At 43.6% G+C, this 27,482-nt stretch overlaps 2 protein-coding genes across 7 annotated transcripts in view; both read left to right on the top strand.

The window, feature by feature from the left end:
• Positions 1-12: 12 nt before the first annotated feature.
• vps72a (vacuolar protein sorting 72 homolog a) lies at positions 13-6,332 on the top strand. Its single transcript, XM_086014221.1, has 6 exons — positions 13-417; positions 759-911; positions 1,703-1,829; positions 1,952-2,128; positions 5,035-5,179; positions 5,646-6,332. The coding sequence occupies exons 1-6, from the start codon at positions 292-294 to the stop codon at positions 6,031-6,033; spliced, it is 1,116 nt and encodes a 371-aa protein (XP_085870347.1). The 5' UTR covers positions 13-291; the 3' UTR covers positions 6,034-6,332.
• Positions 6,333-6,414: 82 nt separating this feature from the next.
• Positions 6,415-27,482, top strand: part of syngap1a (synaptic Ras GTPase activating protein 1a) — a 29,617-nt gene continuing 8,549 nt past the window's right edge. The window contains exons 1-18 of one of the 6 annotated variants that reach the window (XM_086014205.1): positions 6,415-7,042; positions 7,165-7,192; positions 11,459-11,567; positions 11,674-11,837; positions 13,626-13,729; positions 19,670-19,758; positions 19,862-19,983; positions 21,677-21,830; positions 22,366-22,464; positions 22,620-22,859; positions 23,086-23,421; positions 23,499-23,643; positions 24,422-24,566; positions 24,643-24,879; positions 24,994-25,195; positions 25,339-25,529; positions 26,318-26,522; positions 26,629-27,201. In XM_086014205.1, coding sequence (XP_085870331.1) covers positions 13,630-13,729; positions 19,670-19,758; positions 19,862-19,983; positions 21,677-21,830; positions 22,366-22,464; positions 22,620-22,859; positions 23,086-23,421; positions 23,499-23,643; positions 24,422-24,566; positions 24,643-24,879; positions 24,994-25,195; positions 25,339-25,529; positions 26,318-26,522; positions 26,629-27,201 — 2,838 coding nt within the window. In that variant the 5' untranslated portion in view covers positions 6,415-7,042; positions 7,165-7,192; positions 11,459-11,567; positions 11,674-11,837; positions 13,626-13,629. Of the gene's footprint in view, positions 7,043-7,164; positions 7,193-10,876; positions 11,838-13,625; positions 13,730-19,669; positions 19,759-19,861; positions 19,984-21,676; positions 21,831-22,365; positions 22,465-22,619; positions 22,860-23,085; positions 23,422-23,498; positions 23,644-24,421; positions 24,567-24,642; positions 24,880-24,993; positions 25,196-25,338; positions 25,530-26,317; positions 26,523-26,628; positions 27,202-27,482 lie in introns of those variants that run through there. The other 5 variants (XM_086014204.1, XM_086014203.1, XM_086014202.1 and 2 more) reach the window with 5 other exon arrangements.

Here is a 27,482-nt window from a genome sequence, read left to right on the forward strand (position 1 = left end):
CTTTACCGGATGTAGACCTGCTAACCCGGAAAAAACAGCGGCTACTAGTGAACGGCTACTAATGTTAGCCGACAGCTACCAGCTATAATTGTCATTTTTTGATGCATTCGCTCACTGAAAACCGCTCCAAAACATTTATTCGAACGTGGTTGCTTACCCATGGATGTGAGAAGATAGTTTTACGGCCTCGAAACGAGACGGAATTTGAGAATTTTGCAGGAATTTGGTGTTAGCGCACCCCGTTAACCAACACAGCCGGCGAATAGCTTTGGTAGCTTTGTTTGCCATTTAATGCAGAAAATGAGTCTTGCAGGTCACCGCGAGCCCCGAAAGACTGCGGGGAATCGCATGTCCAAGTTGCTGGACGCGGAGGAGGAGGATGAGTTTTACAAGACCACTTACGGAGGTTTCAACGATGTAAGTTGTTGTTGGTGGGAGTCTAATCATTAGGGACACGTCAGGGCTGGGAGATATGACCGAAAATAGTATTTTAAAATCAAGATTTTACACCCTTTGTGAATAGAAAAAGCAAACGGCAATGACGTTATTAAAAAATACGTTTTGCTTTTTTACATTTTCATTGAAAACACAGGTGGTGGATACTCTTATTGTAGGACTTGCAACCACGCCCCCATGAGGATATTTAGTGTATCTGCTGTTGGTTGGGATGGAAACCAACTGATGGCAAGAGCCTACTTTTCTGTGTTTGCACATCTAAATTGTCTTCCTTTTTCTTTTTTTTAACCCCGGATTACAAGGAATCGGGAGACGACGAGTACCACGAAGATCACTCCGACACAGAGGACGAGGTGGACAGCGATTTTGACATTGATGAGGGAGACGAGCCGGACAGCGCCCAGGAGGATGATGCGCCTCGGCGGAAGAGTCGAGTTGTTACTAAAGCATATAAGGTGGTCCTGTGGTTCCCAAACGTTTTTTCACCAAGTATCGCTTCAAAAAACGTGTCACTGTCCAAGTAGCATCATCATGACAAGTAAAAAAGAGTTACGTAGTTGGCGTAAGTGTTCGTCAGAACGGACATTATTGTTGTTACAATTGTTGTTGTTGCTATAACATTGTAACCCACTTAAACATTACACACCGTTTGAACATGGACATTGTGCTTAAATATAGGAAAATAAAACAAATAATTCAGTTAAGGTATAGCACAAAAAAATTAATTGCACTTGAGTTATTTTGTAAAAAAAAAAAATGCAATTGTATATATGTTAATTATAACTGAACTACAGTGCACCAAAGCAAGTTCAAATTGGCAGTTTTTAGACCTACAAGCTTCATTCCAATGTTTTATTTTGTTTCATGTTTTACATGTAAGTTTTATTGGTATTTAATTCAGTGATTCTTTTGTGTACCACTAGAGGAAGCCAGTAGTGGGATTCATGGCACTTTTTGAGAATCACTGACATGCTACTGAATTTATTTATTGATCTGGTCACGGTGTTTGACGACAAGAAGAGCAGGTTAACACAAATTGCAGCCACAGGATTTTATTTTCTGAATTGCAGGTAATTGGAGGCCTTTTTGGAATATATTTTCACAATGTTAATGGTATGTTATAATTGAGTTCAAGAGAAAATTGAGACTCCACCAACAGAGGGCTTATGTTAACAACATTATTCTAATTATTTTTCCATTTTTTTGGACTCATACTTCATGTTATCTTTTTGTATGATCTGTACAGGAGCCCGTGAAGGTGGCCAAGCCCAAGCCCAAACCCAAAAGACCCTCAGAGGAAACAAAGAAAATGGAGAAGAAACCCAAAGCGGAGCTCAAGCGGAGGATTCCGCAAGAATTTCAAGACTATGGTGGTACGACGCTGACAAAACCTCCCACCAGCGCCTCCTCAACACTTTTTTTCACGTCGAAAAAAGAACATGAGGAATCAGCGCCTTGGAAAAGCTCCTCAAACAACTTGTTTTCGCTCTTGTAGGCCGCAAGTCCGTGCGCCAGTCCACCAGCGAGCACACCCGCAAGACCAACCTGCGACTGCAGGAGCGCCAGGACGCCCCTCGGCGCCGCAGGGGGGCTCACCGCGACCGGCCCCTCACCCAAGAGGAGCTCCTAGCCGAGGCCAAGATCACTGCCGAGCTCAACATTCGATCACTGGGTATCACCTTCTTCTTTTTTTACAACACAGGAGCTCTGTTAAAGTGAATAGAGGAGCTTCACTTATAGTCTGCCCTGTCTCATAACGAAGTAGTGATTTGTTGGCATCTATAAGGATTTTAAAACCTTTTTGGGCGGTGCTGTCAATTACTTGCGAGATATGTTATGATATACTGTACACTTAATCATTTTTTTTTCACGATTTAAAACGGTTTCCACATGTCTGTGACTTTTTCTGTAAAAATACAGCATTGATGAAATTAGCCTGTTTTGAGGGGTTGGTCCTCAGGGTACATTGTTGCCTATTTTTTTAAGATAAGATAAGATAAGAATGCCTTTATTGATCCCACAGTGGGGAAATTTTCATTGTTACAGCAGCAAAGATATAGGTCACACAGGGACGGCGGCATAATGTAGCCATTAATGTATAACATTGACGGCAAACATTCAGGATCAAACCTATGTAAATATACGCAGTAACATGTGTATATACACATGTATATACACACCAGCATACATCTACATAAAAAGTATGAGGAACACTCATTTTGGCCTGTACATAGTACAGAGGAAAAGTACTCTAAGTAAGTGACAGTGCTGCAGTGCTGTAGTGAAATGTAAGGAACAGCATCGGATAAAAATAAAACTAGACTAACAGTAGTGGGGAATGTTGAGTATTGCACGGTATTACAGTAGTGGGGAATATTGGGTATTGCACGATATGAGCTCAGGTGCAGGACTGCACAATTGCATTGATGTCCGCCAGTTTGTAGAGACTACACAATGTTCTTGTTAAAGAGTCTGACAGCAGCAGGCAAGAAGGAACGGCGGAATCTCTCCTTCTCACAGCGAGGGTGTAACAGTCTCTCACTGAAGGAGCTGTGGAGTGCTGTTAGGGTGCCCTGGAGGGGGTGGTCCGGGTTGTCCAGCATTGATGACAGCTTGGCCAACATCCTCCCGTCCCCCACCGAGTCCACAGAGTCCAGGGAGCAGCCCAGGACAGAGTTTTGACCAGTTTGTCCAGCCGCTTCTTGTCCCGGGCCGAGACGTCGCCTGCCCAGGTGACCACTCCCTGGAAGATGACCGATGCAACCACCAAGTCATAAAAGTTCCTGAAGAGTGTCCCCTGAACCCCAAAGACCTCAGTCTCCTGAGTAGGAAGAGTCTGCTCTGACTCTTCCTATAGAGGGCGTCTGTGTTGTCGCACCAGTCCAGTTTATTGTTCAGATGAACACCCAGGTACTTGTAAGTTCAGACTCTCTCAACATCTGTTCCCCGGATATTCACTGGTGCAGGTGAAGAGTGCTGGCGCCTACCGAAATCCACCACCATTTCTTTGGATTTCCCCGCATTGATCAGGAGGCGGTTCTGCTGGCACCAGTCCATAAAACCCTGAGTAAGTTCTCTGTACTCCCGATCATCTCCGCCTGTGATGAGGCCGACAATCGCAGAGTCGTCAGAGAACTTCTGCAGGTGACAGGTAGGGGTGTTGTAGTTGAAGTCCGAGGTGCAGAGGGTGAACAGGAAGGGAGCCAAGACAGTTCCCTGTGGCGCCCCCGTGCTACAGAGGAGCACGTCAGACACACAGTCCTGTGTCCTCACATACTGTGGCCGGTTTGTGAGGTAGTCCTGGAACCGTGTGGTGAGGTGGTGGGCCACCCCCGCCCGCTCCAGCTTGTCTCCCAGTAGGGTGGGCTGGATGGTGTTGAAAGCACTGGAGAAATCAAAGAACATGATCCTCACAGTGCTCCCCGCCTTCTCCAGGTGGGAGAGTGAAGTGTGGAGGAGGTAGATGATGGCATCATCCACACTGATGCCAGACTGATATGCGAACTGGAGTGGGTCCATTGAGGAGCTCACCAGGGGGCGCAGGTGGACAAGGACCAGTCTCTCCAGGGTCTTCATCAGGTGAGACGTCAGCGCCACTGGTCTGAAGCTGTTGAGCTCCTTCGGGTGGGGGGTCTTTGGCACCGGGACCAGGCAGGATGTTTTCCACAGCTGGGGGACTCAGGTTGAAAATGTGCTGGACAATTCCGGGTTGTCCGTGGCCTGAGATGGTCTTCAGGCCCCTCCAGACTCCCCTGGCGTTATTCTGCAGCAGCTGCTCCTCCATCCTCTTCCTGTAAGACCTTTTCCCCTCTCTGATCCTCCTCCTCAGCTGGCGCCGTACAGTCTTCCGCTCCTCTATGTTGCCTGACGCAAAAGCCCTCCTCTTCTCCTTCAGGAGAGCTTTTATGTCTGGTGTGATCCAGGGTTTGTTGTTGGAGAAACACCTTACTGTCCTGGTGGGTATGGTGTTCTCCATGCCGAAATTTATATAGTCTGTAACAGTCCATCTTGTTGGGGAGCGATCTAACATTCCCCATGATAACAGACAGGGGGACGGGATGGTATCGTCTCCTCCTTCCCCGGGGTTTAACCCCCGCACGAGATCCCCGTCTCTTCCTCCTCAGCTCACGGGGGATATCGGGTCTCGCCCCGGGAGCCGGCGCAGGGTTAGCACGGATTGCTAACAGCTGATTCCGGCTGTAAACAATGGGGGCGTGGCTCCGAGCCGAGTCGCCAAGTCGCCGGACACGATTGCGCAAAAAATAGCCACCAGCAGCAGCAAGAATACCGCAGTTTGGGTGTCCATTGCTACGCAAGTTACGACTATCAACTATATGAAAAAGGTATGAGGTAGAGTAATAGTAAGGAACAAAAACACACGAAAACGCTCACCGATGAGCCGGAGCTACTGTAGCGGGCTGCCACTCGCGCGGCGCCGGAACCGGATGGTGACAAATACATGCTCATTCATTCAAGCGGTGATGCACACCAGAGAGACACACACACTCAATTTTGGATTGGGAATGAGTATTGGATACTATCCATATGTTTTACGACAACATTTGATTCTCGGTGTAGAAAACTACGAGCGCCTGGAAGCAGACAAGAAGAAGCAAGTCCACAAGAAGCGCCGCTTCGAAGGCCCCACCATCCGCTACCACTCCGTCCTAATGCCCCTCGTCTCGCCATCACTTCTCAAAGAGGAGAATGTAGATGTCGAAGGGTAAGTTTGTGATGCTGACCTCTCTGAATCTTTTTGTGTGTATGTGTGTGTAATCTGCTCACCGGAAGTAATTTTGTTTGGGATGCTTTGTGCGGTTAATCCCTTTTTGTATCATCGTATAACAAAATAAACAATATGACTGCTTATGTAATTTGACTGCGGAAATTTTTCATTTGTTGGAATTTGTATTGGGTAGCACATCTGCTTTGCACCCCGCCTAAAACGGTCCTCAAACATGAAATGTACCGCTACTTAAAAAAAATGCAACTGAACTGTGCTTAGCCAGTGATTCTTCCTCCTACCACTAGAGGGAGAGGTACATGCACCGCACTTTGATAATCACCGCTCTCTACTGTGAGGCAGACGTGCTAACCACTCGGTCCACTGTGCTGCTTAGTTCGATTAAATTTTTCATAAAATGAATATGAGACAGCTCTGGCAACAATTACTGCTTTTTCATCTCAAGGTTGGACCAGGATGTTCCTCCGACGGCGCCGCCCAATCCCGCCACGCCGTCCCAACAGCCCGCCGGCGGCCTCTGCTCGCGCACCTATGTGACGTTCAGTGATGACGAGGCGTTCGAATGTGCCTTCCCGCCAAGCGCTCAGTCAAGTCCGCAGGTTCCCGTGCAGGAAATCTGCCCCGTCACCCACAAGACGGCGATGTACCGGGACCCGGTCACCGACATCCCGTACGCCAACGCGAGGGCCTTCCGCATCATCCGGGAGGCCTACCGTAAGTACGTGGCTGTTCACGGGTTCCCCAACGCGTCGGGAGGGATGACGGGACGGGACGCGGCGTCGAGAGCCGCACGCCACAGGATGGCGGCCAAGCAGAGCGCACTCGCCACGTAAATGGGATTCTTTTTCTTCCATTATGGGAACACTACAGCCATAAAAAACGCACAACGGACAGGGGATTCATTCCGTAGATTAATTTCTGGGACTACAACTCCAAATTGAGTGGATTAACTATCAATCAATCAATCACATTTTATTTATATAGCACTTTTCATACATAAAAATGCAACTCAAAGTGCTTTAAAACATTCAAAGCAAAACATAGATAATTAATGCCTTTGTACTCTCTCTCCCATTCTCTCTCTTTTTTTTTGTTTTCTTTCAATAAACTGCCCTTTTGTACTGTGAAAAAATGACATTTCTCCAACAAATTAATTTTGAAGGAATTTGGGAGTAATCCTGCAATAATAAATGTCGTCATCCAATGAAAAGCAGGTATTTGTTAGTTTAATGGAACAAACAAAATATATATTGTTTGAAGTTTTGGCAGATAAATGCTTTTCCTCAGACTGACGGTGCTACTTTTCACCCATATCCAAGTACGCAGCAACATTTTTACCATTTTCTACAAGCCTCACTACTGATTAGTGTGCACTCCCACTACAGTAATCGGGACTGAGCCCTGCTTGAAGAGAGCGCCAAACCACTACTTTTCGGTTTAACAGGCCACAGCAGTGTCTAATGGAAGCTCCTCCCCTCACTTCAACCAAGTTCCTTGGCATCAAGATCATACCAAAGCGCTACTTTTCTGAGACAGGGCTTTGGCGCCATTTTGTGGCACCTCTGGACATTTTAGATAGCACAGTACTCAACTCAACTACATAACGCTTTCACAACAGCTGCAGCGCATCACAGAACAAGCGATAAAACGTTACAAACATATCAAACCAAGGAAATCTCCGTTCCTGCATCCGCTTTGTTGTTTAAAGCCGTTATAGATGAAAGAGGAGCGATTCAAAGTCTCCTTTCGCCAGTTGAGATGTCATGACACAGCATGCACGTCGGCAGTCACGTCTGCGACAAGCTACGCTTGAAAGTAAACAAGCACCTGTAGCGTCTGCCGGTGAGTTAACATCCACACATACGGAAAGAACGTTTCCATTCTCCACGTCCACATTGATCCTCTTCACTTTACTTTTCAAATGGCGGCTCCTCACCACATCTCCTGCTGGCCCCATGTTGAAGACTTGATTTGGATTCTCACCCCAAAAAGGTATATTTTATTAATTTCTGTCATTCTGATAACAAATGATGAAAATGTGATTAGAATGGATGGTGTTGATGTTACGTAGCCAACTATGTCAATGTTTTGTAAGTTGCTTGTCGTGATGCAAATGAGGCATGTGAAGGTGAGCTCATCTTCCCTTAGATGATGGTGACAATGGTTGTGATTATCAAGAACCTGTCGTCACGGTGACAGAACAAAAAGAAATGCTGTGCCCAGCTTGGCTAATTGATTGGTTGTGTTGTGACAGCGCAGCGCCAGTGCAATTATCATCATCATCTAACAGTGTGGTGCTGTAACATCAATTAGATGAAACGGAAAACAAAGCAAAGCACAAACACTTTCACTTTATTACACATTATTTGGGGAAAAGTCTGCCTTAAATGTTTTACTTTTGGACACGGGTTGTAATTTATTGCTGTGACGTTTCAGAAAAACATTCCACCCATTGCTGAGCATTACACCTTAATTCATAAATATTACCAAATATATTGCTATATTGTATTATTTTATGGAAACCTGATGTGCTAGAGAAAAAAAATAAGGGCAGATTCAGAATCTGCAAAAAAATTGTAGAACGGTTGACTTGCATCTGATTTAAAAAAGTGTCATTGTGTTGTTATTTTTGTCTTCATTGACTGGTGACTTTACATCAACATTGTCTGTACAGCTAATGACGGTTTTAGCATGTCAACAGTTTATTCAATTAAGTGATCTGAGTGGGAAATATTCTGACTAATCCTTTTTTTTTTTTTTTTTAAGACAATCAGCAGTTTTGCGTTTACTGACAGGCCACGTGCCTCTTCAGCATCGAACCCGTATTGTTCTCCAGTCACAAGCACATTTAATTCTATTAAATTTCACCTCCAACCACAACACTCAGCTTTCGTCCAACCGAGTAAACACTTGGCAGAACGGCGTTTTCCCTCTCGTTCTCGTGTGGCAGTTGCCATGGCGACCAAGTGTAGGTGGTGTACTGTGCTGTACTCTCTTCCCCTGTACACCCCCCCACGCCCCCTCCCTTACAATCCTTCTAACCCACGTCGGTCTCCAGTCATTAAATGGCCGACGTTGCCTTCGTGGAACTATCGTTAGATTTCCATGCCTGCGGAATGAAGAGAATGGCTATAAAATGTGTCAGATGACAGCCATTTGAATTCACTTCAAGGTTGTTTGTATTTTCAGTTCAGTCAAAAGCAGTCTTTTGATGCATGTAGCAGTCAGTTTTTATCTTCAGGTTTTCTTTCTCTTGTTGTCCATGCATGCAGGCAAGCTATTCTTTTATCAGTTTCCATGGCGATGCGCGTGAGTGAAGGCTCACGTTTGATATAAGAAGGGAAAAAAATAATGCCGATAACATGCACTATGAGGCCGCTTTTATGGAGTTGATACAAAGATTTCGTGGTGCGTGTGCTAAAAGTTGATGAAAGTAGTGGGCCGTGCTGTCCACACAGCGCGCCCTTCCACTTCTAAAAATATACCCTTGCCCATCATCCAAGTTCCTGTTCTTGTCCATTTTTTATTTTTATTTTTTTTTTTGCAGACAAGCAATTCTGTTATCAGTTTCCATGGCGATGTGTGCGTGTGTGTGTGTGTGTAGAAGATGGCGAGCAAAGAGTAAGAAAGGAGATGTGTCACTTAGTCGTGGTCTATATTTAGGAGTGCCGTCCGACCACCGTGGATTATGTTGGTGACAATCTAAAATTGACTTGTTAGGTGAGATTAAACCCATCGTCGTTCATGGTTAGGATCATAAGGACGATGCCGTTTACGCAGAACAGCCAGGTGAAATAAGGCCACAAAATGACAGCATCAGAGCAGTAATGGGCATTTATCCATTTTTGCTTTATCACACATGCACCCAGCTGAGGGGGGATATTGCATATTCCATGGTGTCTGGTCGGACAGCGACAATTGCTTTCAACACAACAGGACACAAGAATTAAGTGGGCGTAGAATCCTTTTACACGCAGACTGCGTTCTGTAACGGTAACAGATCTGATAACTACCTCTGAAGGTGAAAAAAATTGACAGGTGGATGTTGCCCCCCCCTCCCCCACCAGTTCCATTTCTATAAAAATCTAACTGCATCAGTTATAAAAGAAGACAGCCTATATTTGCCTTTGTTTTTCACACAGAACCCACCAAACACATGACCATAAAATATTACGATTGCTTTCAACTAAACAGGACGGGAAAAGTTAGTGATGGGTGTCAAATTTCATGCCTCCTATGTTCTATGTTGGGGTACTGTGTAAATGGCAAAGATGGCTCTGATGTGGTATGTTAATCCATGTCGCTCTTCTGTATAAATAGCACCAAACAATGAATGGGGGTTACAGTTGAGTCCACAAGTTTCTGTCTGGAGGTAGCATCGGTGGCAGGATACTGTCTATATTTTATTTAATTTTTTATTCAACCAGGTAATGCCCAATTGAGATTACCGTTAAAAGCATCTTTTACAAGGGAGTCCTGGCCAAGAGGGAACAACAAACATGGTCACACGGAATTTACTACAATGCAGAATTTTACTAACATTATGAAAAACAAGTGGTGGAAATTGTACTCAAGAACTCTTATTTGGAATTGAAAGAAATTAAATTAATTAGCTTCCAGCCTGTTTGTAACATATTCCATGCTTAAGAAGTGTAAACAAAAGTTCTGTGTTATGTGTCACACTTACGCAGCAATATTCCACCTTGGCCAGGCTCTGTACAAAAGGAGGATGCATAAATGCCAGGAGGTCTATGATGACTGGACAAATGCCTCAGAGGGACTGCTCTTAACTGGTTTTCTTCTTGTCTCATCAGTAGATCATTTTCAGTTTGTTTTAATGACCACAAATCAGATAATGTTCTCTTTCCCTGTGGGTCTCCCCAGGGATCCATTCTTGGCCCTCTCCTGTTAAATTGATAAATGCTCCCACGAGGTTCCATTGTGCAACAGCATAACATATCGTCGCTGTCATGTGAAAAACACTTATGTCCATTTTTTAAAATGTTCTTATTTTTACGTGAATGGTGTTTCTGCGTTACAGACATCGCATTAATGTGAAATTTAAAACACTTTCCAAAATTGGACATAAGTGTTTGTCACAGGACAGCGTTGATATAATCTTATGCTGGTGACACACACTTATGTATCTGTTTCTGCTGACCACTTAAACCCAGTTGAGGATCTCATCCAGTGCATTATCAATGTCCAACACCGGATGACTGAGAATTTTCTCTTAATGAGGACAGCACATACATTTTGTTGGGTTTTCCTTTTTTTTGGGGGCTTAACAAATTAAGCACTCAAAACCTTATTTAGAACTTACTCAAAATGCTGCGAATTTGAGATTTTTTTCTTTTTGTTTTTAAATCTCTTCATGGTGCTGCTTCGCCTCATGTTTCCGACATGCTCACTAACTATACATCAGACATATAACTTTGATACCTGATTCAAATGATCAGGATCGTTATCAGGCTCCTGCAGAGCTTCCTCGTGAGTTGATCATTTGAATCGATCAAAGTGGCATATGAAATGTGCTAAACAAATTTTACTTTGCCGTTGACAATTACAGTACCAGTTTGACTTTTGTCCCCCCCACATCTATTTTGTTCAGAACAGTGGAAAAATCTTTGACAGACTTGCCCTGTTGACATGGAATGTCAAAGTCACCATTTCTCCCTCACAAATGCAAAATAGAAAGTAGCAATAAGTGATTTTCGCATCAGAGTGGGAGATTAAACTCACTCGGGGTGTAATTTGAGCTCTATCGCACACTTCCAATCTCCTTTCAATTAAGCGGCGCGGTGGGGTTCCTCCAGCGGGAGGAGAGCACTCGCAGGGTGGACTCGCTCGCCTCTCGTAGGCGGCGCTTCCTCACTCCCCTAACCCGCTTCCCCCTATCCGTCTATCTCACGCGCTATCTCCGCCCTCCGGGGAGAGGCGCATTCGTTGAGCAAGCGACTCTTCTTTCCTCCTCCAGCCGCCGTCTTTAATCGCAATCAGTCTGCGGAAGGGGACGCCGGTTCGGTACCGGACTCTACTGGACTTCATTGTGGACACCCTCCAACTCTCCCTCCTAAGAGTTTTGGTCGAAAACGGAGTCGGAACCGGACCCAGAGAGGAAAAAATGCCGCGAAAATGTGGATGTTTACCTTTTTTGGATGCGTGCGCGGCTCATCGCAGTGTGGGGGGGAAGTGTTATTAACGCTGATTGGGAGTTCGGACTGATTCCAAGTGCCAGTGAACGCATCATGTCCACAGCCTGCAGGCTCCAAAGAGAGAGTGCAACATCTCAGCTGCCCCCGGTGGTCCTCACTCGAGTTGGTGGAGGAGAAAAGGAAGAAGAGAGGTGATGCTGATGCTGATGCTGGTGCTTGAGTAATCTGATTTACACATACACACACACACACACACACGCACACACATACATTTCCTCATAAAACACCTGACCGAGGCCTACACGCACACTCTTACAGGGGATGAGTGAGGGCTCACTCCAGGGGGACGCTCAGGTGTGATTCTTGCAGCCCTGCCGCTGTCGCCGTGGCAACCTGACAACCGGCCCAGTGGGTCCGCAGCCTTGGATGTGACTGAGCTGTCAACGTTTCATCACTGGGAATTACCCCCCCATCATTTTTGGGTGAGTGCTGTACACAGTCAGTTTGGCAGCTAAACAAGCAAGCAGGGGTCTTCCATCTGTACACTCACCGGAATCACTATTAGAGACCCCCACAAAATGTAATGTCTCCAAATGTTCAGTTTTGATTGACAATGTCAAGACTGCTTCCTGTTTGATATTTTGTACCCGTTGTGACCTATGCTATGCACATTTTCAGCCAAAGTGACTTAATATGAAGATTCTTGAGGAGTTCAAATGTAGCAGCGATACTAAAGCATCTAAAAATTAAGAAAATAAACACAGGCCATTAAATGTATATTTTGTGATGAAATGTTGCTAACCTTTTAAACAAGCCTCCCGTCACTTATGTACTAATTGTCACTATTCCATTATTATATTATATATTATGTTATTTTGTACGAACTAGTTAGCTAGTCCCCATCTGCCTGTCATAATTGTCCCAATTTTAGTATTTTGTGCAAATTAGATGCCTAGTTACTTCGTCTCCTGTTGCTTTTGCCCTAATCATAAACTATTATGTACCAATGAGACTTTTACTTACCTTATTTCCAACCATGCATGTCCTATGAGTTGCTTCAACCTGTCTCATAATACTTAGGTACAAATTGTCAAAAGTGGTTGGGGACAAGTTAACCAAATGTCTCATTTGCTCAAAATATTGAATATCCTACAATAGTGATGAATAGCACAAAAGTACTTATGATATAGTACAATAATGACAATTTGCGCAAAAGTGGTAGCTTTTATGCTCGATTGAACTATGATGTGCTTGTCAGACCTTGAGTTACATTTTCCATTGTCCACTTGTGACAATTGGTCGAAAATAATAAGGATAAAATATTATAATTACAGCGGTCACGATAAGTTCACAAGCCGCTTTTGGCCTCATTGTTGCTATTGTACTAAATTATACAATTTTGTGGCAATGATATGTTTTTTTTTATGGAAAAAGACACCTTTGCCACAGTCCTACACCCTCTGTTTTTCTCACATCGGGACACAGCGATATGTAGTAAAGAAACTCAGTTGCACTTCCTATGCTTGTTTTAAAGTGACTACTTGAAATTGAAATGGATCTGCATGAAATGTTAACCAGGCCAAACATTAGTTTAATTTTTTCGCTTCGATACCCGGAGGTTCATTTTGTTTCGTTAATAATGCATGCTGGGAATAGCTCGGTTTCCATACTTAACTTGAGAGTACTGTGTTCCAATTCTTTTTCAGAGTATCTGTTTCCCTCTCAAATGAATGTAAAAAAATGACTTCTGGTTATCATTCCTTTTCAAAACATCTACCAGGTCTTCCACTTCTATTGTAGCCAAGAAGCTAATTAGGAGGTTATTTCCGGAAAAGGTGCAATGATGATTGGAGGAATCACGATGAACTATAAGTAGAAAATATTTGTTTTCAATTTTTAGTTTGTAAAAAATAGACTCATCCAAAATTGTTCGAATTTGAGTTAGCAGGCCACATCCTGGTTTGACACAATTTTAGTTTGAATATTTCAGTTTGAATGTTTCTCTGGTGTACACACCAATCAGAAAGAAGACCTAACATAATATGCACGTGGAATTATAGGAAAAAAAATCCTATCAATTAATAATAGGAACAGCTTGAGGTTGAGCATCAGCCATGGTGACATTTAGGCCATTAAAGGGCAGCCGTGATGAGCTGTGCTGCTTCGACTTGACCCAGGATGATGGAATTCATACCTTCAAAATTGGGGCAAAATAAGCGCAATAACTCCCAAAATAAAGACCTTGACTTATATGTGTGTGTGCCTTGTAGCTGCATGGATGCGTCGTCAAAGTCGTGGCTGCCGCATCAGGGTCAGTTTGGGTTGGGTGGTCAAGTGGAAGTGTGCTGTGGTGGACCTGGCGTTTTAACCCCAAGTGAGTGCGTTCCAATCCCCCTCAAACCCGTCCCGCTGTACGTCGTTTACCGTCTGTTGTGTTTCACGTTCCCTCTACCTTGGAGGTTGTATCTATTTGACGTGGAGTGTTGTTTTTTTTTTGTTTTTTTTTTTGTTTATATGTATGTATATGTATGTATCGACTTGGAAGGATTTTTTTGTCATGACAAGTTTGGATGTTGCCTTTCTAATCAAAATGGAAAACTGCAAGCAGAGATGAACAGACCTGTTTTTCATGGCGAATCCTCCAATATGAATATCAAACATTGACGGCATGTTCCGCCAAGCCGATGGCGCAGGGAAAAAAAGTTTGGCAGTTTAGTGTCATCCATCTGTCTAGGCTTCCGATTGGGGCTCAATTGGGCGAATTCCCTCGTATGGTTTTGACAAAGTTAGAGAGTTGAAATTCGCCTGAAATGGCCACTTCATGCCAAAATTGTCGACTTCCTGTTCAATTTCTGGTATGGCGTCTTCTGATAGCCATGTCCATCCAATTGCATGTTTGTGGGCGAAACTGCTATAAGGGGCTAATTTTTTATCTTTTTTAACTTTTCGAGAATCCTCAAATCCTTAATTAACTTTAACACCATATTCCGCCAACATCTGATGGTGTAGGGAAAAAAAAGTTTGGCAATTAAATGTTGCCCATCTGTCTAGGATAGCTGCTACCAATTGGGGCTCATTTGGGAAAATTGCCTAGTAGGAATTTGTCAAAGCTGAAATTCGCCTGAAATGGCTGTTTCTTGCCGATTTTACGAGAACTAAATCGTAATACAGTATTATATGAAAAAGTCTGAATTATTACGAAAATAAATGCATATTACTGAAGTGTTGTCATTTGTATGAGGCCAAAAGTTGTAACATTTTGCAAAAAAGTTTCTATTTAAACAGGAAAAAGTTTCAGTTTTGACCAACATGTCATGATAATACAACACAAAAGTGACACATTTTATGAGAGTAAAGTAGTAGTAGTATGTATAATAAATCCTACAATTTTACAAGAATAATGCATGAAAGTATTTAATTGCAACTTCATGAGAATAAAGTAGAAATATGACATGAAGAAAAATCAAAATTGAAAAAGAATGAAAAGAAGAAACGTAAATATAAAATGTCGTATGAGAAATAAGTAAAATTGGAAAATTTGTCGAAAAAGTCTCTTCTGTTATATTATGATGAAGTTTCAAGTGTGGGTAAATCCGCTTATTTGCAAACTCCCCATGCTGTGTTTAAAACACACACACACACACACACACATTTAGTGTGGCGGAGAGCAAATGATGTTCCCATGGCAACCAGGCCACAGTCCCATCAGCTAGCTTGCATGTGCCCTGGTAAAAATCGAGAATGCCGGACTACAAACCCCCCCCCAAAAAGGATATTTTTCTGAGTCATTTTTTCCCCTTCTAATTTTTATGTGACATTACACGCTGATGTCACCTCACGTTCATGTCGACATTTTAGCCAATAGGAGCTGGCCTTCTGCAGCTTCCTCCCGCCCCCACACTGCGCTACCTCAACCCCTCCACCCACCTCTGCTGTTCAAATCCTGCAGCGCTTCTTCTTCTCCTTCTTTTCTACCCGTGTCTTTTTTTTCTATTTTTTTATTTACTTGATTGCTGCCTGCGGAGCTAAAAATAGCAGCAGTCAGAAGTGTCACTTGTCTTTCTTTGCCCACTTTGCATGAGCCCCCGAGAGCCCAGTTATTTTTTTTTTTTAAACGTGAATGTCATTACAGATGCAGGCTTTGCATCATATATGATGTGGTCTATAGTTGAGATCAGAATGCAGAGGATATATTTGATCCTACACTGTTGGAAAAGTGATATATGTTGTTGAAGGCGTGTTAGTACCAAGATAAAAAAAAAACAACTAAATTTATGAGCTGTTATGTGATTAATGTAATATTTTATGGGGAAAAAAACGTCAACATTCAAGTAATATTCTGATTTGTTTTGTCATTGAACAAATCTGGTTTTTCTCGTAATATGACTTTTTTCTCATAGTTTTACTTTGACAGAATTCTTTTTTTTTGTTATTTTATGAAATTCTCACTGTCATTGTTATTTTATTCTTAATATTTTCATGTTTATCTTATTTGTCTTAATTCTCATAAAATACAACTTTATACTTGCATACAACTCCTGACTTATGTTATATTGTTATGTTTTGACTTAATCTGGTGAAATTTGGACTTAACTTTTGAAATTATGACAATCTTTTTAATATTCTTTCTTAAATCTCTCAAACAAATATTTGACTTTTGCCATAACACTGTGACTTTATTGTTACGTTGTTATAGTTCAACCTTATTCTTGCAAACTTATTTGATTCTTGTATTTTCATAAATTTACTTTCAGATTGTTTTGACCTTTATCTCGTAGTATAAACGTCTTACGAGATAAATTAGTTTGTGTTAGCCAAGTTGTTATATTCAACTTCCGTCATAAAATTGTAACTTTATTCTTGTAAAATGAGAAATTAAATCTCATATTTGGACTTTTTTCACAAAATTACGACAAAATAAATTTTTTGTCTAATGTTGTAATCTTGACTTATTTTTGGCATGATTGGGACTATTATTTATAAAATTACAATTTCAATCTTGTAATATCAGATTCAAACAAAAAGAAAATGGTGACTAACATACTTAAATGTCGTAATATTTTTGACTGTTTTCATAAAAGTCCGACTTAATACGCTAGGATAGGCTGGAGGATAAGCGGTACAGAGGATGGGTGAATGGATGGATATCGTAACGTATTATACTCCTTTTTGTACTTTATTTTCATTGTAGTACTTATTTTGCGTGGCCCTAATCATTTTTCGTATGCAACTTTAATAGAAATAGGCATTTGAATACATAATAGGAATTTAGATTTTTACATTGGCCGGCCCGAATGTTAGTACAGTAGGCGATTTGGGGTTGCCATGGCAACAGCAAAGCTGCTGTTTTTGTGAACCATCCAAATGATTTAGAGTGCGATATCTCAAGGTCACATGTATACGTATTGTGGGTTTAATATGGTCAAGAAATAACTTGTGAGTGTTTGACATGGCAAGCTTCATTGGGGCTTTTCCCGCACGCCCTTCCTCTGGCCCACTCGGCCTCAAACCTCCTGGGGCAATGCCCGGCAGCTTGTCAAAGAGGCATCAAGTTGATGCGTCGGGATTTTTATTTTTTTTGGCTCTCAGCGCTGTCACGGAAGCTGATCGCCTGGGTGGCTCGCTTTAAACGAGCAAGTCGGACTCCTTGAACCTTTTCTTTTTGAGGCGCATCAACCACTTCAGACTTTACAGACGGTCTGCTTGTTCGCTGACGTGTGGCAGCTTTTGGGCACTTGGGATGGATTTCCTCAGTTTGCCCTGGAATTGTATCATGTTGCATAAGTTGATGTCATTCATTATGACACCCATATTGTCCTAGATTAAGATTCCCTGGTTCTCATAGTGAATCCTGGAACTTAATTTGTTGCAGGACGCTGTTATGTTCACAAGGAACTATGTTGAAGTAAGGGGTGGAGCTTCATTCAGTCATGTCCTTAAAAAAATAGCTTTGCTGGCATCTTGTGGCACCTATTTCTCTTTCTGGGCTTGGATTCTTGAAACATTTTTGTGGGTCGACTCATGACTGCCATTACTACTAAATTTCGTGTTGCTAAATGTGGGTTCAATTTGTTTGGTTTGGGCCTTAAAATTGGGAGCAATTAGACAAAGTCTCTAGGTTAAGGTAAACTTTGAAGGACCATGTGAAGTGACCAAAATGACCCCTAAGTCAAACCAAAATGTCAGACTTGCAGTGCCTTTTTGGGCATAGATTACTGAGACTTTCTTTTGCATCTTGTGGCTGCTACTTTTCATTTCGCGCAAAGAAACTGGCTTTGGGGACTGAATTTTCAAGTATTAAACTTTGTGGCCATTCTCCGGTAAATTGTTAGCCTCAAACCAAAATGGCAGACTTGCTTAGTCTTTTTGGGCATGGGTTCTTGAGGCTCTTTTATTTTGCTTCCAAATTTCACTTTGCTAAATTAAACTGGCTTCCGGATGTTGAATTTTCAAAAATGCCATGCTGACAAATCAATCTTTGGGGATTTTGTTTGCAAGCCACATCAGATGTAAATTTAAGAACCGTGCAGCTTTTGGTGAGTTTTTGAGTATTATGTCTATTGCTTTGGCCTAAAATGGCAAAAAAACAACTGTCGCCTTTTCAACACAACTCGTCAGTGTGGCGTCCAGTAGAAGGTAAATGCAATTTTTTTTTGTTGGGAAAAGTATTGTGATTTCATTCAACTCTGATTGAATTAAAAGGCATGTATTCGTGGAGGGACGCATGATAAGTGGCGAGTATGGTTCTCTTAACGCCCACTCTGCTGTCTTCTTCCTCGGTATCGCAGTTAGCTGGAGGCCGGAGCCGCCCACACACGCAGCAATTTACATCCCGAAAGGAGAGAGTCAACACACACACACACACAAACACGCAACACATGCATTTTGCGTCACATTAGTTGGTCGGGTGGCCGCTTCACCGCCTAAGAAATCCGCTCAGGTTCACGACGTGTGCTGCGGCGTCTGCGTTTTGTTTGTACCGTGCTGCCACCTTGAGCGGTTCAAATGTGAGCTCGCCGTTTCCATGGAGACGAAACAATTAGCCCACGTTTCAGAATAGAACCTGGCGAGCGGCCCATTTGCAGGCTTTGGGAGGAAATCACAGGATGACGATGTGTGTCTTTTGCTCACATTAGTCATTGAAGTAAAAGAAACAGACTAAAATAGAATAGAGGAGGAACAGGAAATTGATACGTGGGGTTGTAATAACGAACATTTTATCACAAACATATCATACATTCACAGTGTGGTGAGGGAAAAAAAAAGTTTTGAAGGCTTATCTAAGCTTAAAATACTGAAGTTAGGAGTCTCATTTTTATGTCATAAAATGTAATTATGTAAAACTTTATTGGAGAGGACGCGTTTATCTGATTAACAACCTACCTAGCATGTAACAATGCAAACCGAGGAAGGCCGGGGAACAAATAGTAGCATAGCTTCCCTGAACATAAACTTGAACACACGTATTGTGGAGCGACAATATGCAAATTGTCATTAAAGACGCCATCTCCGCAGCGTTTCAGTGCTGCTGTTTTAGTTAGCAACATAGTTCAAATAGGGAAAAGGGAGCCATATATTTGAGGGAGGCATTTATCCGTCTTGAGTGTCTAAATTGTAGGCAGTAAAAAGCCACTTTTGTCACTGTTATCGAAACCGTGGATGTCTGTGCTCATGTTTTTATCGACACTGTTGTTGACATGTTAAATGTCCGTCGTGGATTTGTCATTAACTTGCGTGTGTGCTCAGTTGTGGTTTCTAATTCAGTGGACTCTCCAAAGTGGAACACAGTCTTTCAATGAAATAGAGCTAAACTAAAGTAGCACTGCTCATGCTTTGAAAACAGCTGCCTGCAGTTAAGTTGACTGACATTTTTCTTGACCAGTAAATAAGTGAAGTTACCAAATATGGTCCCTTGATTAATAAAGTGGCTTAGGTACCAAAAATGGTTCCTTCTTCAATAAAAGCTAAGGTACCACATGTCGTTCCTTGACTATTAAAGCTAAGGTACCAAATATGGTTCCTTAGCTGTTAAAAGCCCAAAACAACCAAACATGGTTGCTTGATAAGTGGCCCAGTTAACACAAAAGGGCCTTTAATAGGTATGTTATCGAATATGCCTCCCAAATATGCTTACTTGCCCGACAAAAGCTACGTCGTGGTATCACTCTTTAGTGCCTGTGTGACGTCGGAGCTTCCATTGTATTGTGCCATGGTGAACTGTGATCCTAAATGAATTGTCTTGAGTTGTTAATTTGTTTGGGGTGTATTTTTTAATGCAATTTTATTGTGATTTAATCATCGTTTCCCCACCCAGACCAATCGCGCAGGGCAAGTTTTGCCTCTGTGCGACAGTCAAGCATGGAAACGCCTCCCAACGCCACCCCACAGTCCTTCAGACAGCCGGCAAGTGCACAAAAACACACTTAAGCGAAGAGTTGTGCAACTAAAAGCCACTTTTTAAAATGATTTTATTGTGTCACATGTCTTCATTTTTCTCAACATTTAGAGTTTCCTCAATCGAAGGCTGAAAGGCTCCATCAAGAGGGCCAAAAGTCAGCCCAAACTGGACCGGACCAGCAGCTTCCGCCAAATGATTCTGCCTCGGTTTCGTAGCGCTGATCAAGAGAGGTTGTTTATTTTTTTGTGATTTGTGATTTCAGACATGTTTTTACCCCATTGGAAAATAATGTGAATCGCAAGTTGCTCTGTGGCCGAAAAGAAAAAGCATGCAGTTTCTGTGGCTGTAACGCCGACTTCTTGTTTTTCATCCTAACGCGGGGTCACGTCTCAGAGGAATCCGCGCTGCATTGTTGTCAGAAATTTTCTGCTGTACTAACACAATTCAGTCACGACACTTACAGGAAGTGAAGATGTCGAGGCAGAAAGAGCTATTGTGCTGATGCTACTACCCACAGGAGGGAGAGAATAGACATTTTGGGGACAGATATGATTGTCCAGTGTTGTTTAACTATGCATGCTAAAAATGCTTTCCAGTTAAAAATTGTGGTTCTGTGCCCAATAAAATCGTAGTGTTGAACACGGTCCCTTGCCCATTCAAAGCTAAGGTACAAAATATGGTTCCTTTCCCATTAAAAGCTAAATTGCTATTGTTTCTTACAAAACATGGTTCCTTACTCGTTAAAGCTAACTTAACAAATATGGTTTCTTGCTTACTAAAAAATAAGTTACCAAATACAATCCTTTGCACATTTAAAAGGAAAATTATAGACTATCATTCAAGATATTTTTAGGATGTGCGTTGGTATCCAATGATGTTTAGCAACATGCTAAAACAAATATTTAGTGTCAACGCACAGTTTTGAGAGAAAAAAATAAATAAAAGCTGGGAGTGCTGTGGAGATCTAGTGATTCTAAGGGTCAGGGGCTTGGTCACCTTGACTTCCTGGCCCCGGTTCATACCGCTGCCTGACAGCTGCCTTCACAGCCGGCTTCCCGTTCTGCCCACACGCTCCTAATTCTCTCCGTTGATGCTGCAAAGGCATCTGACGTCCAACTTCGCACTCTCTCTTCCCATCGCAGCTGCTAAAAGTCGCCTGCCAAGCTCCTGTTTTTTTTTTTTTAAATATATGTTATTTTATGTTTTCCCTTTTTTTAATAAACTGCATCTACTAATTGACATTAAATGCAGCACTGAATTAACCCAGTTTACGAGCAATTCGGTTTAAGAGCAAATTTCAATTTACTAACCTTCTTGGCATGGTCATGGAAGGCTCAGAACATTGTGCTTTTTTTCCGTGACACGTAAACATCATGGGCTCCGTGCTTCACTTGTTTTTTTTTTTCTTGCCTAAAATGGCCATCATGTCCCTACAATGCAACACAATAGGGATTACCTTTGCAAGGTGAGTCGTCGCCAGTGGGATTAAATTTCATACACTGCTCTCTGAGGAAGAACAAAATCAAGTTAAATTCCTCAAAAAAAAAAAAAATTGACTTACTTTCCTTCAGAAAGGAAATGATTTCCTACTGTGCACATTTTCCGTTGCGCTGCTGCTCTTGCTAACGAATGACACAGATGAGTCGAGTCAACAAGCCAAACAGCAAAAAATGAAAGCCCGGTGCTCTTGCTTCTTCCCACCCCCAAAACTCATTATAAAAGGATCATCTCTAAAAAAATATATATTTAGATTGTCAGGTGTGAGACATCAGGGCTCCCCGAGTCTCTGTGACTCACTTGTGTATCGAATCAAAGTCTTCTGTACAAGTTTATTTAAGGATGATGACGGTCACATACTTGAAGCTGTGAAAGTAAATGCATTGTGTTGTTCTTTTGTTTTCTATTCTCACTCTCTCCCACAAGGACACGCTTGATGCAGAGTTTCAAAGAATCCCACTCCCACGAGTCGCTGCTTTCTCCCAGCAGCGCTGCCGAGGCTTTGGACTTGGTGCTGGACGAAGACGCCGTCATAAAACCGGTCCACTCCAGCATTTTGGGACAAGAGTATTGCTTTGAGGTGGGCTCTCGCGCACATTAAGCCACCCAAATTGGTGTTGCGTTCGTCTTTGAAGTGTTAGAGCCTAAACCCATTCAAACCAACAATGCACCTTTGACCTGGAATGCACCAGGTGTGATGTACTTCCGATCTCGCCCGCGCTTGGCAAATTCGGTTCTGGTTAACTTCCTGCTCCATTCCCAACTGCAGGAAAATAAAAGCACCCAAAAATGGGGATGGGGAACATTAAGAGAATGCTCAAATGAGCATTGCCGTGTGCCACTTTGTAGCAGATCGATTCAGCGTAGTAGCAAAATTAGCTTTAAAACTCGTTCTCCACATGCAGCAGAAACCAAATTAGAAGGAGAGAGTTTGTTGTTACTCTGAACACAAAGACATCAAGCACACATTTCAGCATGGGTCACATTCAATGTACTGCTAAGTGTAGACAAATGTTCTACTGTTGCTAAGTTACCAAATAGGGATGAAAAGTTATGTTACCTAAGATGGTTCTTTTCCTGGTTTATGTGCTGAAATGGTCTTTTTCCATCTTTAGGTGACCACAAATTCAGGGACAAAATGTTTTGCCTGCCGTTCTGCTTCAGAGAGAGACAAGTGGATTGAAAACCTGCAAAGAGCCGTCAAACCCAACAAGGTGAACCGAGTACCGATTGAAGTCTGATTTAAAGCAAATCCATTAGCATCAGTAATCAAGTGTTGGTATTGTATGAGTTCTTAGTGCGTATTTGCAAACGTCAAGTATCGAGTACCGTGGCTAAGGCTCATTCAAATGTTTGTTTTCTTGTCCAGGACAACAGCAGGCGTGTGGACAACGTACTCAAGTTATGGATCATTGAAGCCCGGGACTTGCCCACCAAGAAGCGCTACTACTGTGAGCTGTGTCTGGACGACATGCTGTACGCCCGCACCACCAGCAAACCTCGCACGGACACCGTCTTCTGGGGCGAGCATTTCGAGTTCAACAACCTGCCCACCATTCGTAGCCTTCGCTTGCACCTCTACAAGGAGACGGACAAAAAGAGACGCAAGGTAATGATAATTTAGCGCCATATTTCAAATATGGGGCTTAGAAACCAAATGTGTTTCCTTTCCTGTTAAACGCTACATTAGCATGTGTGGTTCCTTGTCCAATTAGGGGTTGACTTACCAAGTATGCAGTAAAAACAGCTAAGTTAACACATTTGGTTCCTTGCCTGACCTAAGTTACCAAATATGGTTCCCGGTGAATGGCTGCATAGTGTTGTTGTGCTTGTAGGAGAAAAGCACATACCTGGGTCTTGTCAGCATCCCCATCTCCAGCATCACGGGCCGTCAGTTTGTGGAGCAGTGGTACCCCGTCATCCAGTCCAGCGTTTTGGCCAAAAGTGGCGGCGTTGGGAGTGGCAAAGTCATCAACGCTTCACTCCGCGTCAAGTCACGCTACCAGACCATGAACATCCTCCCCATGGAACTGTACAAGGAGTTCGCCGAGTACATCACCAATAACTACAGAACACTGTGTGCAGTTCTGGAGCCGCTGTTGAGCGTGAAGAGCAAAGAAGAAGTGGCGTTTGCTCTGGTGCACATCCTCCAAAGCACTGGGAAAACTAAGGTAAACAAGATCTCTTTTGAGGTTTTAAACGTGAAAATCGGTTTCTTACCAAAAAAAAAAAAAAAATGCGACCTCAGGAGTTCCTGTCCGACATGGCGATGTGCGAGGTGGATCGATTCATGGAGCGTGAGCACATGATCTTCCGGGAGAACACGCTCGCCACGAAAGCTGTGGAGGAGTACCTCAAGCTGATTGGTCACCGATACCTCAAGGAAGGGATAGGTAGGATCTGGCGGAGAACCCGAAAATTGCTCCCATCAGCCAAACGCTGATAGTGAAAATACCAAATATGGTTCCAGTTGTGTTAAAAGTATAGGTGTCAAAATGAAATGATCAATCGACAACTTATCAATAATCAAATTAATGGACAACAATTTTAATACTGTAATCGAGCAATTGTTTTGAAATTGTCCAAATCCTCTGCTTTCAGCCTCTCACTAGTAATTCTTCTCCGATTTCTGCAGTCCTTCATGTAAGATGACTAATTTATCTGATGAATCGATGGAATACTTGAATAATTACAGAATACAGAATCATTTATTCTAAAAATATTTGATAGTGACAGCCCGAGTAAAATCTAAGTGACCAAATGCAGTCTTTCCTGTTAAAAATCACAAAATAAGATCATGTGTTTGATAAGTAGCTAAATAAAAAAAATAAAAAAATTCTGACCAAAAGTGAGCAAATATAGTTCCTATCCTTCTCATTTTTAAGTTACCACATTTTATTCCTTGCTTAATAAGGGGATAAGTTACCAATTATCATTACTTGCATATTCAAACCTAAGTTGCCAAATCTGGTTTCTTGTACATTAAAAGCTAAACTATCAAATATTGTTGCTTGCCTGATATGGGCTAAGTTACCAAATTGGGTTAATTGCCCCAAATATGTGGTTATAAATAAGTGGCTAAGTTACCATACACAGTAAAAGATAAGATATCAAATATGGTCTCTTAGCTGTTAAATGCCGAATTACCAAATATGTCCTGATGTCCTTCAGGTGACTTCATTCGAGCCTTGTATGAATCTGAGGAGAACTGTGAGGTGGACCCCATGCGAGTTCCGCCGTCGGTCCTGGCTGACCACCAAGCTAACCTGCGCATGTGCTGTGAGCTCTTACTCTGCAAGATCATCAATTCCCTCTGGTGGGCATATTATCTTTCCAAGATAAGTCATCCGCTGCCTTCTCCCTGACGTCGAGTCTTGTCGCGCTTGTTGCAGCATTTTCCCCCGCGAGCTGAAGGAGGTGTTCGCCTCGTGGCGGGCCCGCTGCGCCGAGCGCGGCAGGGAGGACCTGGCTGACAGCCTTATCAGCTCCTCGCTGTTCCTCCGATTCATGTGTCCGGCCATCATGTCGCCCTCGCTCTTCAACCTCACGCAGGAGTACCCGGCGGAGCGTACCTCGCGGACCCTCACGCTCATCGCCAAGGTCATGCAGAACTTGGCCAGCTTCAGCAAGTGAGATCGCATCTTTCTAATTGATTTGAATTGGCTTATTTGGCTGAAATAATGTGCCACTTGAGTGTGTAGGTGGTGCGCATCAAAAAGTGCCAATATGTGTACTCGCTGCAGGTTTGGACCCAAGGAAGAGTACATGTACTTCATGAACGAGTTCCTGGAGATGGAGTGGGGCTCCATGCAGCAGTTCCTCTACGAAATCTCCAACATGGACGCCGGTGGGAACGCTGGAGGCTTTGAAGGCTACATCGACCTCGGCAGGGAGCTGTCCATGCTGCACAGCCTGCTGTGGGAGGTCATGGGCCAGCTCAGCAAGGTTGCTGGACCCCACATGCATGTCAATTTTGATATCTTTCCCCCCCCCCCCCCCCCCAATGTGACTTGTATCAGTTTTTTTTTTCTCATGTTAATGTGAACAGTCCAATTGGTTGCAGTGACATTTTCCCAACCTGCCCACAGGACGCCATTCTCAAACTTGGTCCGCTGCCTCGGCTGTTGAACGACATCAGCGTGGCCCTGCGTAACCCTCAGCTGCACGCTGCCGCCAACCACCAGCCCGAGCGGCCCAAGGACAGACTCTTCTCTCGGCCCACGTTCAATCGCCTCATGTCCTCTGACTTCCAGAGCCTGATGATGCGCGATTTAAACAGGTAGGCGTACCCGTCCTACTTCTTTGCCCCTCCTACTCCGTTTCAAAAATAGATCACCGCGTCCTCCGGGAGGCCTCACCGTGTCGGGTAATTCTTAACGCGGCGTGACACCGCAGCGTCATCCGGGTGTAATTAACAGTGAAACGCAGAGCGAGGAAATTCACAGGATGGGAATTCTGCAACTCCAAAACACAATACCCGGCTTATTTCTGAGAGCCCCTCTTAATGTCACCTAATTTATCTCCAAAGGCGGTACGTTTTTTATCAATCGGTAATTGCTGGCACCATCTGTTCCCAGTCCCTCTTAGCCAAACCCTCTTTTTTTCCGCCTCACACTTCCTATTATCAGGAGACAGCGACTCTCATTATAGCCCAAACACTTTAAATGAGAACGCTTAACGTGAGAGCGATAACAGCTGTAATTGCGACTGTTTCCCCCTCACTGTGTTTGCCGTGATTCATCATTCCACTGGTGTTTGTATATGGCGTCAATGTTGTTATCCAGTGATGAATCTGTCAAGAGGTTTATTATATTTCATCAAATAGTGGCTGAAAAAAATAAATGCCTCTCTCAAACAGATGCTTCCCTTTTCCAATCATAAAATGTTGAAAAGTTTGAATCAGTCCCCAAAAGTGGAAATTACAGGAGGTTCAGCATAGTCAAAATTATGCACACACTAAGGACATTCCTACCAAAACATTAATGAAAGATTTTCAGATTTTGCTACGCGGGTACCACCTGCTGGGTCAGGCAGGCGACTAACTGGACCTTTGCGTCGTGTCTCAAGTTCCATAGACATCAACCGCCTGCCGTCGCCCCCCACCGGCGTGTCGGCCGTCGAGTCCCTCTCATCCAACCTGAACATGAGGCGCCAGGCCGAACGAGACCTGCGCTCGTCCAGGGAAGTGTTCTACGTTACCCGGCCGCCACTGGCCCGCTCCAGCCCGGCTTACTGCACCAGCAGCTCGGACATCACGGAACCTGACCCCAAGGTAGCGCAGTGAGCCACCTGTGGAATACTACTTGCTCCCAGTTTTATTGATTTTTTTGTTAAGCTTCAGTTTGTGTTCAATTCCTGATGGCTTCTACTGCTTTCAGGTTCACAGCGTGAATAAAAGCGTGTCTATGATGGACCTCCAAGACTCACGCATGAACAGCATCTCCAACCTGAACTCGGTAGGGGACATGCTCACGTCCTCGCAGGCCTCCATCGCCGGCCTGGGCCACAGCTTCGGCAACTTGGGCGGCCCCCTGCGAATGGGCGGCCACCTGCCCGGCGGCTCGCCGGGCTCCGGCCTGAGGCTGAGCCAGATGGGCCACATCGGCGGCCCCACCGAGTCCATCTCCCAGCAGCAGCAGCAGGCGGCAGCCGCCATGCACTACCCACTGTCCTTCCAGAACCCTCTCTTCCACCTGGCGGCGCAGAACTCCCCCGCCCAGCCTCCGCCGCCGCCCCTCCTGTTGGCGCCGGAGCCGGAGAACGGCCATCACGAGTATACGCCGGCCTTCGGCAATAATGCGTTCTCCCGCAGCGAGGACCTGTCGGCGCTGCGCTCTCAGAACAGCCTGGTGCAGCCCAGCATCGTCCACTCGCACAGCTACAGTGACGATTTCACCCGGCAGAACCAGAACAATGACTTAGTCTGGCATCAGCTCTCACTGCAGGTGCAGGTGAGAGTGCCTCCTTTGTAGGACGACTGCTTCCATGCATGCAAACTTCCAGTTTCTTCCAAAAATAGTGGCAGCTAAGGCGTGTAACTGTGTGCCCCCCACCCAAAAAAAAAAAAAAATCACCTCAAATTTTTATGACATGTTCTATCCCGAGCGGCAACTATGTGCTTGTATTGCCTAACATTTAATTTTGATTTGTTATCGTATACAAGAGGTCCTTGGTTTATGACGGTTGTAGTAAGTAGCTTAAAAGTAACACATAAGCAGTGCAGCACTTAACA

Source organism: Filicampus tigris, chromosome 18, assembly GCF_054856515.1.
Source record: "Filicampus tigris isolate MCC_2025a chromosome 18, RoL_Ftig_1.0, whole genome shotgun sequence".
Taxonomy (NCBI): Eukaryota; Metazoa; Chordata; class Actinopteri; order Syngnathiformes; family Syngnathidae; genus Filicampus; species Filicampus tigris.